The sequence below is a fragment of the Palaemon carinicauda genome, chromosome 15, assembly GCF_036898095.1.
Source record: "Palaemon carinicauda isolate YSFRI2023 chromosome 15, ASM3689809v2, whole genome shotgun sequence".
Classification (NCBI taxonomy): domain Eukaryota; kingdom Metazoa; phylum Arthropoda; class Malacostraca; order Decapoda; family Palaemonidae; genus Palaemon; species Palaemon carinicauda.
In genome coordinates this window covers 2855876-2870875 of record NC_090739.1, presented here as the reverse complement: position 1 = coordinate 2870875, position 15000 = coordinate 2855876, and the positions used below count along the sequence as shown (strand labels likewise).

Here is a 15000-nt window from a genome sequence, read left to right as displayed (position 1 = left end):
TTAATTTTGATATTTTTAATAACAATAATCTTATTTTAATGATTTTAATAACAATAATCTTCTTATTTTAATGATTTTAATAACAATAATCTTCTTATTTTAATGATTTTAATAACAATAATCTTCTTATTTTAATGATTTTAATAACAATTTGAATAACCTTTTTCATTGAAATAATGTAAAGAATAAATTGACCATCACTCTACCGTTCAATTTCCCATTAAACACGTGATAGCCTATTAGGAACAACCCAGGTTGGCAATCTATTGGACGGGAGTTCGAGACCCGTTCAAGCTCTAGTAGTGTCTGCAACCTCACCATCCTTGTGAGCTAACAAAGGGTTGGGGGGGGAGCCTATAGGTCTACCTGCTGAGTCATCAGCAGCCATTGCCTGGCATTCCCTTTTCCTAGCTTGGGTTGAGAGGGGTCTTAGGAGCTGATGAAGCCATTGTTCTCTAGTCTGGGGTAGTGCCGTAGCCTCTGTACCATGGTCTTCCACTGTCTTGGATTAGAGTTTTCTTGCTTGAGGGTACACTCGGGCACGCTGTTCTCTCTAACATCTCTTTCTCTTTTTTTTTATCATTTTATAGTTTATATATGAAATATCTGATTTAATGTTGTTACTGTTCTTAAATTATTTTTTTTTATTACTTCTATTGTAGTTTATTTATTTCCTTGTTTCCTTTCCTCACTGGACTTTTTCCCCCCTGTTTGAGCCCTTGGGCTAATAACATCCTGCTTTTCAAAGTAGGGTTATAGCTTAACTAATAATAATAATAATAACAATAATAATAATAATAATAATAATAATAATAACACTACTGCTACTACTACTACTACTACTACTACTACTAATGATAATAATAATGATAATATGGCCATTATCTAGGGCATTATCAGTGTGCCTTGCCTCTACCATTCACGAGATGCCTATAAACCTAGTATCAAATGGTTTCCTTTCTTCCCAAAAAACAGTCGGCGTTCACCCAATATGTCTACCCGACGCTCAGTTTAATCCACGGGCGTTTTTGGGGAATCGGGAAGGTATCGTAGCGGGATGGGGCCGTACGGAACGCGGAACGGACTCCAACGTTTTGAAAAGGGCTAATCTTCCTTTCGTGGAAATTGAGAAATGTCAGCCTCACTATACTGTCAGATTGAACGATGATCAGGTAAGGAGAATGAGTTTCATTCAAACATGTTTTTATATTCATCATGAGGCTATATACTACACTGTATTCTAGAAGTTTTATTCCAGCTGTGAGCAAGTTGTGGAATGGTCATCCTAATCGGGTAGTTGATCGGTAAAACTTCAAAAGTTCAAAGTTGCAGCAAATGTTTTTATGTTGAACAGGCTGATATAAGTCTTTTTTATAGTTTTTATATGACATATCTATTTTGATGTTATTACTGTATTTAGAATGATTTATTGTTATTTTGTTCTCATCATTTATTTATTTCCTTATTTCCTTTGCTCATTGGGCTATTTTTCCCTGTTGGAACCATTGGGCTTATAGCATCTTGTTTTTCCAACTAGGGTTGTAGCTTGGCTAGCAATAATAATAGTAATAATAATAATAATAATAATCTGAGACAATGTTAAAATGGTGATATTGGGGTTTTGGAATTCTATATAATTTCTCAAAAAGTTAGTACACCCGCATTAAATTAAACAAAATTAAGAGTTTATTGTTTATGCATATCCCATGTAAAATATAATTTTCGCAAAAGTTTTTTCCAATAATAAAAATGTGACTCATCCTCGACTAATGTCGAAATAATGTTAGGCCTATAGCGGTTTATGAATTCTGCGTAATGTCTAAAAAATTACGTGTATCAATAAAGCAGACAAAATATAAAGCTTATTGTTTATGCATATCATATTTTTCTAACTGATACAATCAGGCAGAATCATTTACTTAATGCATTTTTAATCTTTCTCTTCAAAGGTTTGCTTTGGAGGAGTCGGACGGAGAGACAGTTGTAATGGAGACTCGGGTGGACCTGTGTTCCAGGCTAATAGTCAAGGCATCAACCATTTGGTAAGTAAAGATGATTGTGTATTGTTTAGAAATTCCTTAAGTATGTGTATATATGCAAACTTTCAGAAACAAACACAGACACGCACATATTTTTCAACGTTAAGCCGTTTCTTTTTTTCACAGAATTTTACTGTGCTAAAAGGGGTCAGTTTTTAGCTTCATGAGAATAGATACTCACCAGAACGTCAGGCTGACAAGCCAAACCCCCTACTGTAGTGCCCAGCCACAGCAGTGGGATCGCTCTGCCGCTATGTGAATGCTAGGCATACACGTTATAGGTATACAGTGGTATAGGCCTACCTATAACACTTAACACGAAATACGCAACGTTGCATGGGTATTTTCATTTAAATTTATTTCTACAGTTTTTTTTTCTGTATTTTAAGTGATTAATAATCCATCCATCCATGTACCAAAGGCACTTCCCCCAATTTTGGGGGGTAGCCGACACCAACAATGAAACAACACAAAAAAGGGGACCTCTACTCTCTACGTTCCTTCAGCCTAACCAGGGACTCAACCGAGTTCAGCTGGTACTGCTAGGGTGCCACAGCCCACCCTCCCCCATTATCCACCACAGATGAAGCTTCATAATGCTGAATCCCCTACTGCTGCTACCTCCGCGGTCATCTATTAATAATTAATAATAAACTTAAATAATTATCATTTTTATCTCTTGCAGATTGGGATTGTATCCTTCGGCAATGATTGTGGAGAGGATCCTGCCATTTACACCAACGTCGCCTCCTACAGATCGTGGATCGTCCAGAACATGAAACCATAATGCCAAAGTTCCTTTAAAAGGAATTGATCTTTCTGGCATCTTAGTGCCTCCAGTCTAAACTTTACACAAAGTATCCAACTGAAGTCATAAGCTAACTGCTTTTCCTCGTTGGAGTCCTTGGACTTGTAGCATCCTGCTTTTTCAACTAGGGTTGTAGCTTGGCTTGTAATAGTAATCATAATGATAGTAGGCCTACTAGTGAAGGTCACAATAACACAAGCAACTTCAATTGTGAAGATTTAGGCAGTACTGATTAAAATAGGTCAGAAAGTAAATTTGTGTCACTACCTTTGTATATTTTAAGCTGCCAAAGTTTAGAATTCCAAAGAGTTACCAAGGATCTTTCTTCAAAGAGATACCAAGGACCTTCGCTCTCACTGTTCGATTGATTTAAAAGAGAAGTGTCAGATTTAAATCATTCTTACAGGGCGAAGCAATATATTTAGAATTATGTTCCCACCGTTACAATAGTTTGTTTTTTTGACATATGGGCATTATTAAACTGTTTTTGTGTTATTATTAAACTGTTTTTGTGTTGTAAATAAGATTTATTTTAAAAAATGCGTAGAATTGTGCTTACAAGATACAGTTTTGTACCTTGAATCTTGTGATTTAAATAAAGATATAAAACATGCTTTATTATTCCTTTACCTTTCCTACATTTTGATGCCGTACGAATAGTCATATTCAAGTTTGTTTTAATAACAAGAAATTTAATTTAATATGTATGGAATGACTTATAACGTTTTGTATAATACTGAGAAATCTTACTTTACTTTAAGTGTTCTTTCTTAACTCCACAGGACTTACAAAATAAATTTTATCGTATACATTCTGAATCTTATTTATATTGCATATCAAACTACATAATTTGTGTTTATTGTCAAATCCATATTAACTATGCACTCAGAGAGCAAGAAAGTCTTCAGTTTCTTCTTGAAAGATATATTTATCATTTATCAATCCTGGAATTTAAATTGTTTTATTACCAGCAGATTCAATATTTACCAAGTAGCAATTTATGACATCTTGATAGAAAACCAACTAATCAATTTGTAAAAAGATAATTTTCGACCAATTTGCAATTTTTATTCCTAAGGAATTGTGTAATAGTTATATGAAAAAAATTAACTTCAAGCTTTTCAAACCTAACAGTGTTGCCAGACCTCTCTTTCCCTCTCACACCGATCTACATTAAATTTTCGGTGTATGTTATTTATCAATATCTAAATAGTCTTATGCTCATTTATATAACAAAATTTATATATGATGATTTATTTATTTTATTCCTAGAAGAATAATCAGTTCGTTTTTTTATATAATAAAATCCATGTATGTCGTAAGGTAGTTGGCAATAGTGTGTGTTGTTTTCATTCCATCTCAGGGGTGCCATTCTTACGATAGTTATCGTACATGTACATTATTTTAGGTCCAGGACGATGTACGATACATACCTTAGGTATATACAAATGTGTGTGTGTGTGTTTGATTAAAGAATTATACTGTAATACCTTGAAATAAGTTATATATGTTACTTCTTAATAATCATGTTGAAAGTGTGTACGATAATTTTGGTTAAAAAACGATAATTTTAAGGTTCATGTACGATAATCCAGTGGAAATAATCTGGTAACCCTGTTTTCATTCCATCTGTTCAAAGGTTGGCGTCTACGCTTCCGTGGATTACGCAATCATATATTAAAGTTCTGCTATTTCATCATCGCGTTATTTTGAGTTCAGCAATATGTACGAGTAAGTAAAATGAGGTTATTTTTCTGCCAATGTCTAAAAAATTACTTTTATTTCATATAAGACCAAAGACATATGTTGAGCAATTCTTGCCTAAGGCTAGTAGGCCTAGTTGCCAGACGGTAAATTATATAAACTAATTTGGCTACAAGGCCTGGTGTTTTTAGAGATAGGCGTGGGTGGCATTTTTAGGGTTTTGATGTCATGCAAGTATAAGTTTCTGGATTATTTTTAATTGAATCCCATCACTTTTTTATATCCATAAGACCAAATCAGTGTTTTCCCATGAGACTAGGCTGGGTATTATTTCGATGGAGTCCCACCCAGCCATTTATGCATATATAACAAATTTTCCTTTAGTTTTCTTGTTGTTTTGTTGTGTTCTGATGTTATTACCTTCCGCAAAAGTACCTTTTCCCGGTTACCATCACCCAACAGTAATTTGGGGAACTCCAGGTGGAATAATGAGAATGTAAGGACACCGATCCCTTCGTCGTCCAGAAAATTGACAAACTACTTATTTATTTGAATTCTCCTTTCACCACACTGTGGTTTCCCATGTATATATATTCCGTTCTACCAGAGCTACATTTTGACATATGTATCATTTCATTACATGTTTCTGTTAACTCATAATTCGTATATTTGTAAGTGTAAGAAAACACATATATTTTGGCGGGCACTTCAATCTAATTTGGCGCCAGCGCCATCCTACCTTTCCGTCCGCACCTTGTAATATACTCCCGTGCACATTCGAATAAAGTATCAGTTGATCTTGGTGACGCTTGTCTCACTGTCCTTACAAGAATTAACAAATTGCTGAGCAGAATAAGGGTAGAAACCAACAAAATGACAAGAAAACTAACAGAAAAAATAGTTTTTCATGCAAAAATATGAGGAGGAACAACACTGACGAAATCTTTCATGGGCTCGTTTTCTTCCGAGCCCCGTTTTCTATCGAACGTAAACTTTAAATTCTTGTGTCTAGTAGTATGTTGGTTAATGAATTAACACTAATTATTCGTGTACTGATCTTTGCTCCTCTGTGGCTCGCTTTTGCTTGCAATTAAACATTACATCACTGCTCCTGTGTTCTAGCAAGTTGTACATATTATGCTATGCCCATTCGCTGTGTGGGCGAGTATTTTGCCTTATACTTACTTAGTTTACGATGAGCCTTAAATCTATAATGACTGAATTTGATAGTTGGAGTCTGCTCCAAAATACCCAAAATCCGGAGTAAAAATTGGCTCGATGGTTTGAGATGTCCCACTGAGTCCTGCTTGTTCGGTAAGGCCACTAGGTCCTGGTTGTGTGGTATGGCCACTAGTTCCTGGTTTGGTGTTATCGTCTCGGGTATGTTTCGATAGAATCACACTGTGATTATGTACAAATTTTAATTTTTCTTCGCTATTTGTTAAAAAATAGCCAAATAGCTTCGTGTGGGGGCAAATTCACAGTTTGTGAAAAGGGTCGCCATAACTGAACTAAAGACACGGTCAAGGGATCATCTGAAGTCAAGGCTTTGTGATTTGAAAATGAGCTGGCTACCGTGGAGATGCATGAATAACGTTTTCCATCAGGGATCAATCAAAGGGTGTGATTATAATGTATAAATTCGTATACAGATCAAGCAAAACAGGAGAGAATAGACCATTTTTTCTCACGCACGCGCAGTAACGTCAAGGATAAACACATTATCAAAACAAAATCCTGCCAAAATCTAACCCCGATAATAATACATCAAGAGAAACTACAGTGTTTCCATTAGAGCACCGAGGCTAGTGGGTGGAGCTACAGTACTGCGTATTTGGGTGAAAATTATCACAGTGCGCAAAGGGGTAGAGCTTAATAGAGTTGGATCGAACTTACGAAGCAACAGGCTACTGTCTGTGTCACTATGAAGATAAACAAGGGAGTTAGAAAAGATCATTATTTACTGTAAGTTAATTAATTTTTTGCATCATTACGTATTTGCGCCGATAATCTATTTGTAAGAATTCTTTTTTTTTTAAACATGTTTTACCAGACAAAAATATTAATAACAAGAAAAGCGATGGGTGGAATTCTATTGAAGTATTACCGAATTGAAAATGAGACTCCAAAATCTAGCGTTTCGTAATAATGTATTTTATCATCTTAAAACAAGTTCTATGGGTAATGATTAAGGTAGAGATTATAGCTCCTTATATTCCTTTTATTATACAGGCATGAAACATTAGTTTTGTGTTTATACTGTACTTAAGTACCTTCCATCACTTTTATAACCAGTTTCCACATATTTCTTTTATAAGTATGACCGCCATTATCGTGTTATGCATCATATCCTTCCGTTTTGTCATATTTCGCTCTTCATCAATGTACTAATGGTAATGGTTATTTTTATATAGTGGATTAGACCTTGTAACATATTATATGTTAACCCTTTTACCCCCAAAGGACGTACTGGTACGTTTCACAAAAGCCATCCCTTTACCCCCATGGACGTATCGGTACGTCCTTGCAAAAAAATGCTATAATATTTTTTTTTTTCATATTTTTGATAATTTTTTGAGAAAATTCAGACATTTTCCAAGAGAATGAGACCAACCTGACCTCCCTATGACGAAAATTAAGGCTGTTAGAGCAATTTAGAAAAAATATACTGCAAAATGTGCTGGGAAAAAAATAACTCCCTTGGGGTTAAGGGTTGGAGATTTCCAAATAGCCTGGGGGTAAAAGGGTTAATGAGCTCACTATACATATTGATAGGTGTAGTGTATATGTGAATTTTTGAGTAATTATTTGAATCTAAATAATGAAAAACAATTGTACAGCAAGTGTTTTATTATACATTTGTTGTGCATGCTATAAAAATATACCTAGGTCTGTGTAGGCTACTTCTATCATTCATGCTATTTTTTAAACAGTTGTGAACTGGAAGAGGATAGAATAAAGTGAAAGCATTGGACATTTATATAATTTAGTTTAAAGAACAATTTAGTTTTATATTATTTTTACAACGTTGATAATTTCCCATAACCAAGCCGGTTTTATAAGGAAAACAACAAAAAAACCCTTCATAATTTAACTGCCTGATTAGCTTTTCTTCATACACCTACGCATGGCTTAACAGCGGTCCATCATTACTCTCCATAGATTCACTGCCTAACCTAACCTAAGGTGCCATATCCTACCTGACTGAGCCATTGATCTCTCATAGCTTTAAGGATATCCTAAAGCAAAGTATAGAGTGAAATATAGAAATGTATCCTTATACAGTATCTTATTTATCATGGGACCCCATGTTCTACTGACCTAACCTGACGTAGGTGGCTGTCACTCAAAGAGCGTTTTGTCACATACTTGGTTTTTGTCAACTTCCGTAAAGGGATTGAGGTGTCCATACGTCATACCTAAACCAACCAAACCTAACCCTAAAACAAATATTGATAATGTGGTTTCAATCCCTGGTCCCACATTGTTGTTTGATTTATTTTTGGGACTAAGTTGGTTTGTAATACGTAACTTGTTTTCAACAGAGTGAATATAAAATTCTTTTAAATCACCTTATAGAATAAAAGTATGCCTAGCCTATCACTTGAAATCCTTCATTTATCTATAACATGACTAATCACCATTTTTAAAACCCCTATGCCTTTTTATATAATATTTTTATGTGGATAGTTTTTTTTTTTTAATTTATTATTTAGCATGACTAGTAAAATATTTATATGCTGTACTGTATATCATTTTAATGTAAGCTACTGCAGTTTCTGAGGATGTTTTCTGCAAGCTAGATAGAATATAACTTCAGCAATTAAGGGGATAGTTTTTCCCACCCGCCTGTCAAAGACGAAGAACTTTTGAATTTAGCTGTAAAGTTATGCTGCTACTTCGCTTTACATTTTTTGCTTGCCGTTAACTTTTTTCTGCAACTTTGTTTTGTTTGTTTGTTATATGGTAGGGCACCTCTTAAGGTTCGTAAACTGCATGGCATGCAAAAGTAAAAGTAATGCTTGAGGTAGGTTCGTGTCCATAATACCATTGTTCTCATTCACATTTTTTCTTGTATAGGGTCCATGACTTTCCTGCATTCCCACTGTGATGAGTGTAGGTTATGGGAAAGCAGTGGGTAAGATTTTGGAAGAAGCCTAAAAAGACTTCTCAAGTACCTTCCTGTTGGGTTAAGCTGGCTATGAAGGAATTCTGGTTCTTTCCTCCCCCCTTCTTATCCTGGAGCCTCTGTTGAGCATTTCTCTTGGTGGCACACACGTGATCATGGTGTCAGGCAAATTTCTCGAAATCAATTGCGTGAAGGTAAATTTCTCGAATTCAATTGACCGAAAAATAATTTCTCGAACTATCATTTTCTCAAATGTCAATTACTCGAAAACAAACAAGTAAATTTCTCGAACACAAACGAAAGTATCCCATAAGCGCCAAAGACCAATTTATAAAGAGGCTATTAGCATTCCGTGATGTCCTGTATGTACGGGCGTACGTATAATGCACGATACACTGCGTACCTATTTGTAATCACACTTTTGCGTCCTAAAAGATATTAACTTTATTTTTTTTTAGATAAAATAATACAGTATGGGAAAACAAAGTAGAAAGAAAATGAGTGAGACTAAAACAAGTGAAAATCAGAAAATAAAAAGAGACGAAGAGAGGCCTGTCGAAGAATATCTACGAAGTGTAGCATACAACATTTCATTTTGATTGATTAAATTTTAATACAGTATTTCATTCTAAATGATATTTTTAAACATACAATAAAATTATAACCTTTGTATTTTTTTCCATTCCTCCATTTACAATAAATTTTTAACATTTGTGTTTGTCAACCCAAAAGGGTATATTTTTCCTTGAAATATATGAAAATTTTTCCATTCAATTTTCTCGACAAAATAGATATCAGTTTTCGAGAAATATGGGATTCGAGAAAATGATAGTTCGAGAAATTATTTTTCGAGCAATTGAGTTCGAGAATTTGACTTTCGAGAAATTGCATTCGAGAAATTTACCTAAAATCCGTGATCATACATGAGCAATCTCCTTTTCGATTTTCTCAACTATGAGAACACGCTCTCCTGTATAAGCACTCGACATTTAAAGCTCATTTTTACAGATTTCAGAGGATTGCGCACGCTCTATATTCATCATTCATTTTCAGACTTTGGATATTCTACTGTTTACGATAGCTCGCTCTTCAATTGACATGCATGCAAGATGATTTTGAGCATTCACTTGCTCTTGTGCATTCTCTGTCGTTCTTATGAACAATCACCTATTCATGTGCGTGCTCTCCTTGGATTGCATGTGCTCTACTTTTAGTGTACATGCTTCATGATTCAAATACCGGAGATCCTCAGGATATTACTGCCTTGAGTTACGATGATTCACCATTTCAAAGGTGCCCCATAAGGTATTTATAAAATTCCTTGTAGCTCAATTTCGAGCTATAATGTTTGGTTTGTTGATGAAACAAACTACTTGCTGACTAGGAGAGCAACTAACACCACGATGTATTGTGTTACGCATTACTTGGCAATAAGTTTAAGATTCATATTTACGATACAAATTCAACATTTCAGTGCTGCTCTTTTTTGGATAGTTTTATCCCTTTTTTTTTTTGTTCATCATGTCTGAAAAAAATAAGGGGGACTTCTGATGGAAGTTTGTAGGGCAACCAAAGGAATAAAGGTTAGGTATTGTTATATGTATTACTTATTGTGTAGGCCTACTAGTGCTGTATAAGTGTAGGTACACTGCTGTAGCCTATAGGATACAGTAGTTTACTTTTTCTCTTTTTTTAAAGTAAATTACATATATACAGTATGTGTGTATGTAGAATATATTATGAACATGAATCCAACTTCCTACAAAAATCAACTCCTATTCCTACGCCACATTGGAACAGATCTCTGTCTTAAGACAAGGATCTCCTGTATTCCTCTGATGTATTGCACTCTCCTGTTTGTGATTGCATGCACTCTTTAATTGGCACACTTGCTGCTGATGTTGAACATGCTCTTGCTTGCACACACTCATACCTATGAGCAATCTTATGTCCTCGAGAGCGAGCTCACATGTACGTGGGATTTATAGTACATTTTGTTGTCATTCTGTCATTCTTCAGACTTCTAGATACTCTATTTTGTATCCCTCAGGGCATGAGGTCTTTGTATTCCATGTTCTCTTCAATTGACCCATATGCAGTTGAATTAGTACCATTTACATGTTCTGGCATGATCATTCTTTTGAGCAATCACCTATTCGTGTGTACTCTCCTACAAAAGCGCTTTCACTTTTGCGTGCACTCGGACCTGTACGCGCTCACTCCTCTGATTGCACGTTCTATTCTTTTGGCATACATACTTCAAACTTTGAATATTTCCATGATTGCGCAAGATCTCCTTTTCACGATTGTGCACACTGTTCAATTGGTGCACATGCTGCTGATGTTGACAATTCTCTTTCTCGTGTGTGCTTTGAAGAGCGCTCGCATTGTCCTCTTAGTATACATTCACATGCTCACGTGTACCCAGAGAGGGCGCTCACTTATCTGTTGGAGTACAATCCACTGATCATGTTCTCTCCTGTTGACGTGGGATCTTTTGACCACGAGATCTATCCCTCTCGCGCACGCACTCCCCCAGGTGGCATGGTCTCATTGGATCTTCATTTCACACTTGTTCATGCATTAGTGTGTTCTATTGCTGACATGCCAGTTAAAATTGCCTTGTCTTTGACAGGCAAGTTGTTAATGTAGATTGACGACGAGATCTATCCCTCTCGCGCACGCACTCCCCCAGGTGGCATGGTATCATTGGATCTTCATTTCACACTTGTTCCTGCATTAGTGTGTTCTACTGCTGACATGCCAGTTAAAAGCGCCATGTCTTTGACAGGCAAGTTGTTAATGTAGATTGACAACGAGATCTATCCCTCTCGCGCATAAACTCCCCCAGGTGGCATGGTATCATTGGATCTTCATTTCACACTTGTTCCTGCATTAGTGTGTTCTACTGCTGACATGCCAGTTAAAAGTGCCATGTCTTTGACAGGCAAGTTGTTGATGTAGATTGACTTGCCCTTCTGGCTAGTCATGGGTCTTTGCAACCATGTAGCCCATAACCATGGTAATTGAGCCTTATTTGCCCTGTTGCCTCACCTGTTATTAACAAACTACTTTGTTAACGATTCAATAATTGTTCCAGCTGGCTCTGAAGTTTTCTCATATTTCATGGACTCATGTTTGAATAGCTATTGAAAATCCAAATTACTTATAAAAATTTTTTTATTTTGTTTGAACTTCTTTCAATTAAGTTCATATTTATCCTTGTTTGTTTTTTATTTTAATTCTAATAAATATTTCTTGGTACTCTTCCTATATGTGATCTACCAAAAGTCTACGATTTACCAATCTATGATAGTGATCTTCTATTTATGGAATGTGATCTATGAGTAGATCGCGCAGAGCAAAAACCACTAGAAGATTAAGAAAATATCCCCGAAATAAAGACCAATGGGGTGGGTGAGCCCAGCTCTATATATACCGCTTGCCAGTACATAGAATCAGTGATGTTTTGTGTTCTTTGCGAGTGTCGGTAGATGACATATTGGAAGAGCACCGTTTATTTTTATGAAATTACTGTATACCTGAGGTGAACAGCAAGGTAACGTAAAACTGACGATAAGTTTTCTCCCTTAGAGGGTTGGTATATATGTTAGGTAATAACCTATAAAAACCAGTGGAAGTCATGTTTGAGGCTGAAATTTAATCCTCCTGTTTATTTGTAATTTGAACACAGCGTACACACATATAATTACATTAAATTTTAGGGAATATAACAACAAACCAATGGTTTTTCACTACTACTACTACTACTACTTTTATTTCATTATTATTATTATTATTATTATTATTATTATTATTATTATTGGTGTTTTTGTTTCTTATATTGCTCTTGTATACAAATATTAACAATCCTTTCAATTTTCTCCACCACAGGGTCAACTCTTCTGGTTGGTGAGTACCCCTTAAGGAATGTCATTTGCTTCGGAGCTCATATTTTGAAAACTGATTTATAATTATAAGATTGAACCTCTACCAGAAAAAGGCAAGTTTTTAATGTATGTAAATTGACCAAATTTAGTTTATTCACAAAGTTTTGGTCTGGTGATTAATTTTTTAGGATGATTCGTAAATCATACGTGACCTCGTTGTTTACAACACTGAATTTGGACATTGTGGTTAGGCCTGTATTAGTTTTTTTTTTTTTTTCAATTCTGCATAATCAGCGTCAATGACCATTGAAGTTGTGACGCCTGTGTTTATATTAGTTTTTCCTATTTCTGTTTAATCAGCGTCAATGACCAATTAAGTTGTGACGCCTGTGTTTATATCAGTTTTTTTCTATTTCTGTTTAATCAGCGTCAGTGACCTTTGAAGTTGTGACGCCTGAGTTTATATTAGTTTTTTTCGATTTCTGTTTAATCAGCGTCAATGACCATTGAAGTTGTGACGCCTGTGTTTAGATTAGTTTTTTTTTTTTTTTTTTTTTTTGATTTCTGCATAAGCACGTCAATAACCATTGAAGTTGTGACGCCATTTAGACCATCGTAGTGTTTAAATGCATTTTCTATTATCTGTTATTTCTAGAACACTGAATTTGTGTTCTTATTTCTATAAAATCAACGTCAATGACCGTTGAAGTTGTGACGCCATTTAGATCAGCGTAATGTTTAAATACCTTTTACGTTATGATCCATATTATTTCTAGAGCGTTTTTAAGTTTATGGTGTAATTTATTTATTATGCAAATGATTCTAATTAGTTTATTGATGTATCGATGTATTGGATCGCTCGTTGATCCGGTGTTATTTTATGCAAGGTCTAGAAGATATGATTTTGTGTACTGTATTTTATATATGGTGTTTTTGCGTTGTATTTTTATTTGATTTTTTACGCATATGTTAATGTATTAAGATATTTTATTGTTGCATGTTGGTTTTTATGAATATGATTTATTATTGTTGTTTACCATGCTATTGATTTTGTTGTTGTTTTTGAAATTGTTTTATGTGTGTATTAATATAAGATATTTTGTTATGATCGGTGTTTATGAATATGATTTATTATAGTAGTTTATCATTCTATTGACTATCTTAATTGTAGTTTGATTAATACGCTCTTGAAGCAAATGGCATTTCTAATGGATGATCCAGAGGTTAAATATTTAATAATCTAATAGAAACATTAAGGGTCTCTTTTTTTTGTCCCAAATTATTTCAAGAAATCTAAGTAAATGAATCACTTTTGTTTATAAGCTATTTTGGCTTTGTCAAATGATTTACTTTTGTTCGTAAGCAATTTTAACTCAGTCAAATTATTTACTTTTGTTCATAAGCTAAATTTAGCTGAAATAGAAATTTTCCAAAATTTTGGAATAGTCTGGATTTATCCATACGAGCTGTAGAAGCTCCATCGATAAAAGGTGAATAAGGTTGGTGGACATGTGTTTGTTTATGTTTATTATTTATGTTCTTATCCATACACAAATAACAAACCCGCTATAGTTTACCTTCAAGATGAGTACGCTGGAATTGTTATACTTTGGTTTGAAGACATTTTGCATATGCAGGATAAGTCTAAAACTGTTGTTGTTCCTATTTGATTATATCATTATTAAAGTAAATATTCAAATAGATTGCATTTGAGGTTAGAACGTAGAAGCACAAATCAGTTTTGATTTCATTTTGTATCTTGAGTCTTGACCTATGGTTTTGGCTGGTTAAAATGGCTAGCCAAGTAGGTAGTAAGGCTCATTTTGTATCTTGACCTGTGGGTTAGGCTGGTTAAAATGGCTAGCTAAGTAGGCAGAAAGGCTCATTTTGTATCTTGACATGTGGGTTAGGCTGGTTAAAATGGCTAGCTAAGTAGGCAGCAAGGCTCATTTTGTATCTTGACCTGTGGGTTAGGCTGGTTAAAATGGCTAGCTAAGTAGGCAGCAAGGCTCATTTTGTATCTTAACGTGTGGGTTAGGCTGATTAAAATGGCTAGCTAAGTAGGCAGCAAGGCTCATTTTGTATCTTAACGTGTGGGTTAGGCTGATTAAAATGGCTAGCTAAGTAGGCAGCAAGGCTCATTTTGTATCTTAACGTGTGGGTTAAGCTGATTAAAATGGCTAGCTAAGTAGGCAGCAAGGCTCATTTTGTATCTCAACGTGTGGGTTAGGCTGATTAAAATGGCTAGCTAAGTAGGCAGCAAGGCTCATTTTGTATCTTGAGTCTTGACCTGTGGTTTAGGCTGGTTAAAATGGCGAGCTAAGTCGGTAGTGAGGCATATTAAGGTCGTAAGTTAGTAAGGCTGCTTTTGCGATTTTCTTATTCAATTGGCTCGCGTAACTGCTTGCATAGGCTATTAGGTAGATTTGC

General features: G+C 35.1%; 1 protein-coding gene across 1 annotated transcript in view; it reads left to right on the top strand.

Moving 5' to 3' along the window:
- The window catches only part of LOC137654212 (phenoloxidase-activating factor 3-like), a 15539-nt gene extending 12079 nt beyond the window's left edge, over positions 1-3460 (top strand). The window contains exons 7-9 of the mRNA XM_068387848.1: positions 976-1172; positions 1950-2042; positions 2725-3460. Coding sequence (XP_068243949.1) covers positions 976-1172; positions 1950-2042; positions 2725-2826 — 392 coding nt within the window. The 3' untranslated portion in view covers positions 2827-3460. The remainder of the gene's footprint in view (positions 1-975; positions 1173-1949; positions 2043-2724) is intronic.
- Positions 3461-15000: the final 11540 nt, after the last annotated feature.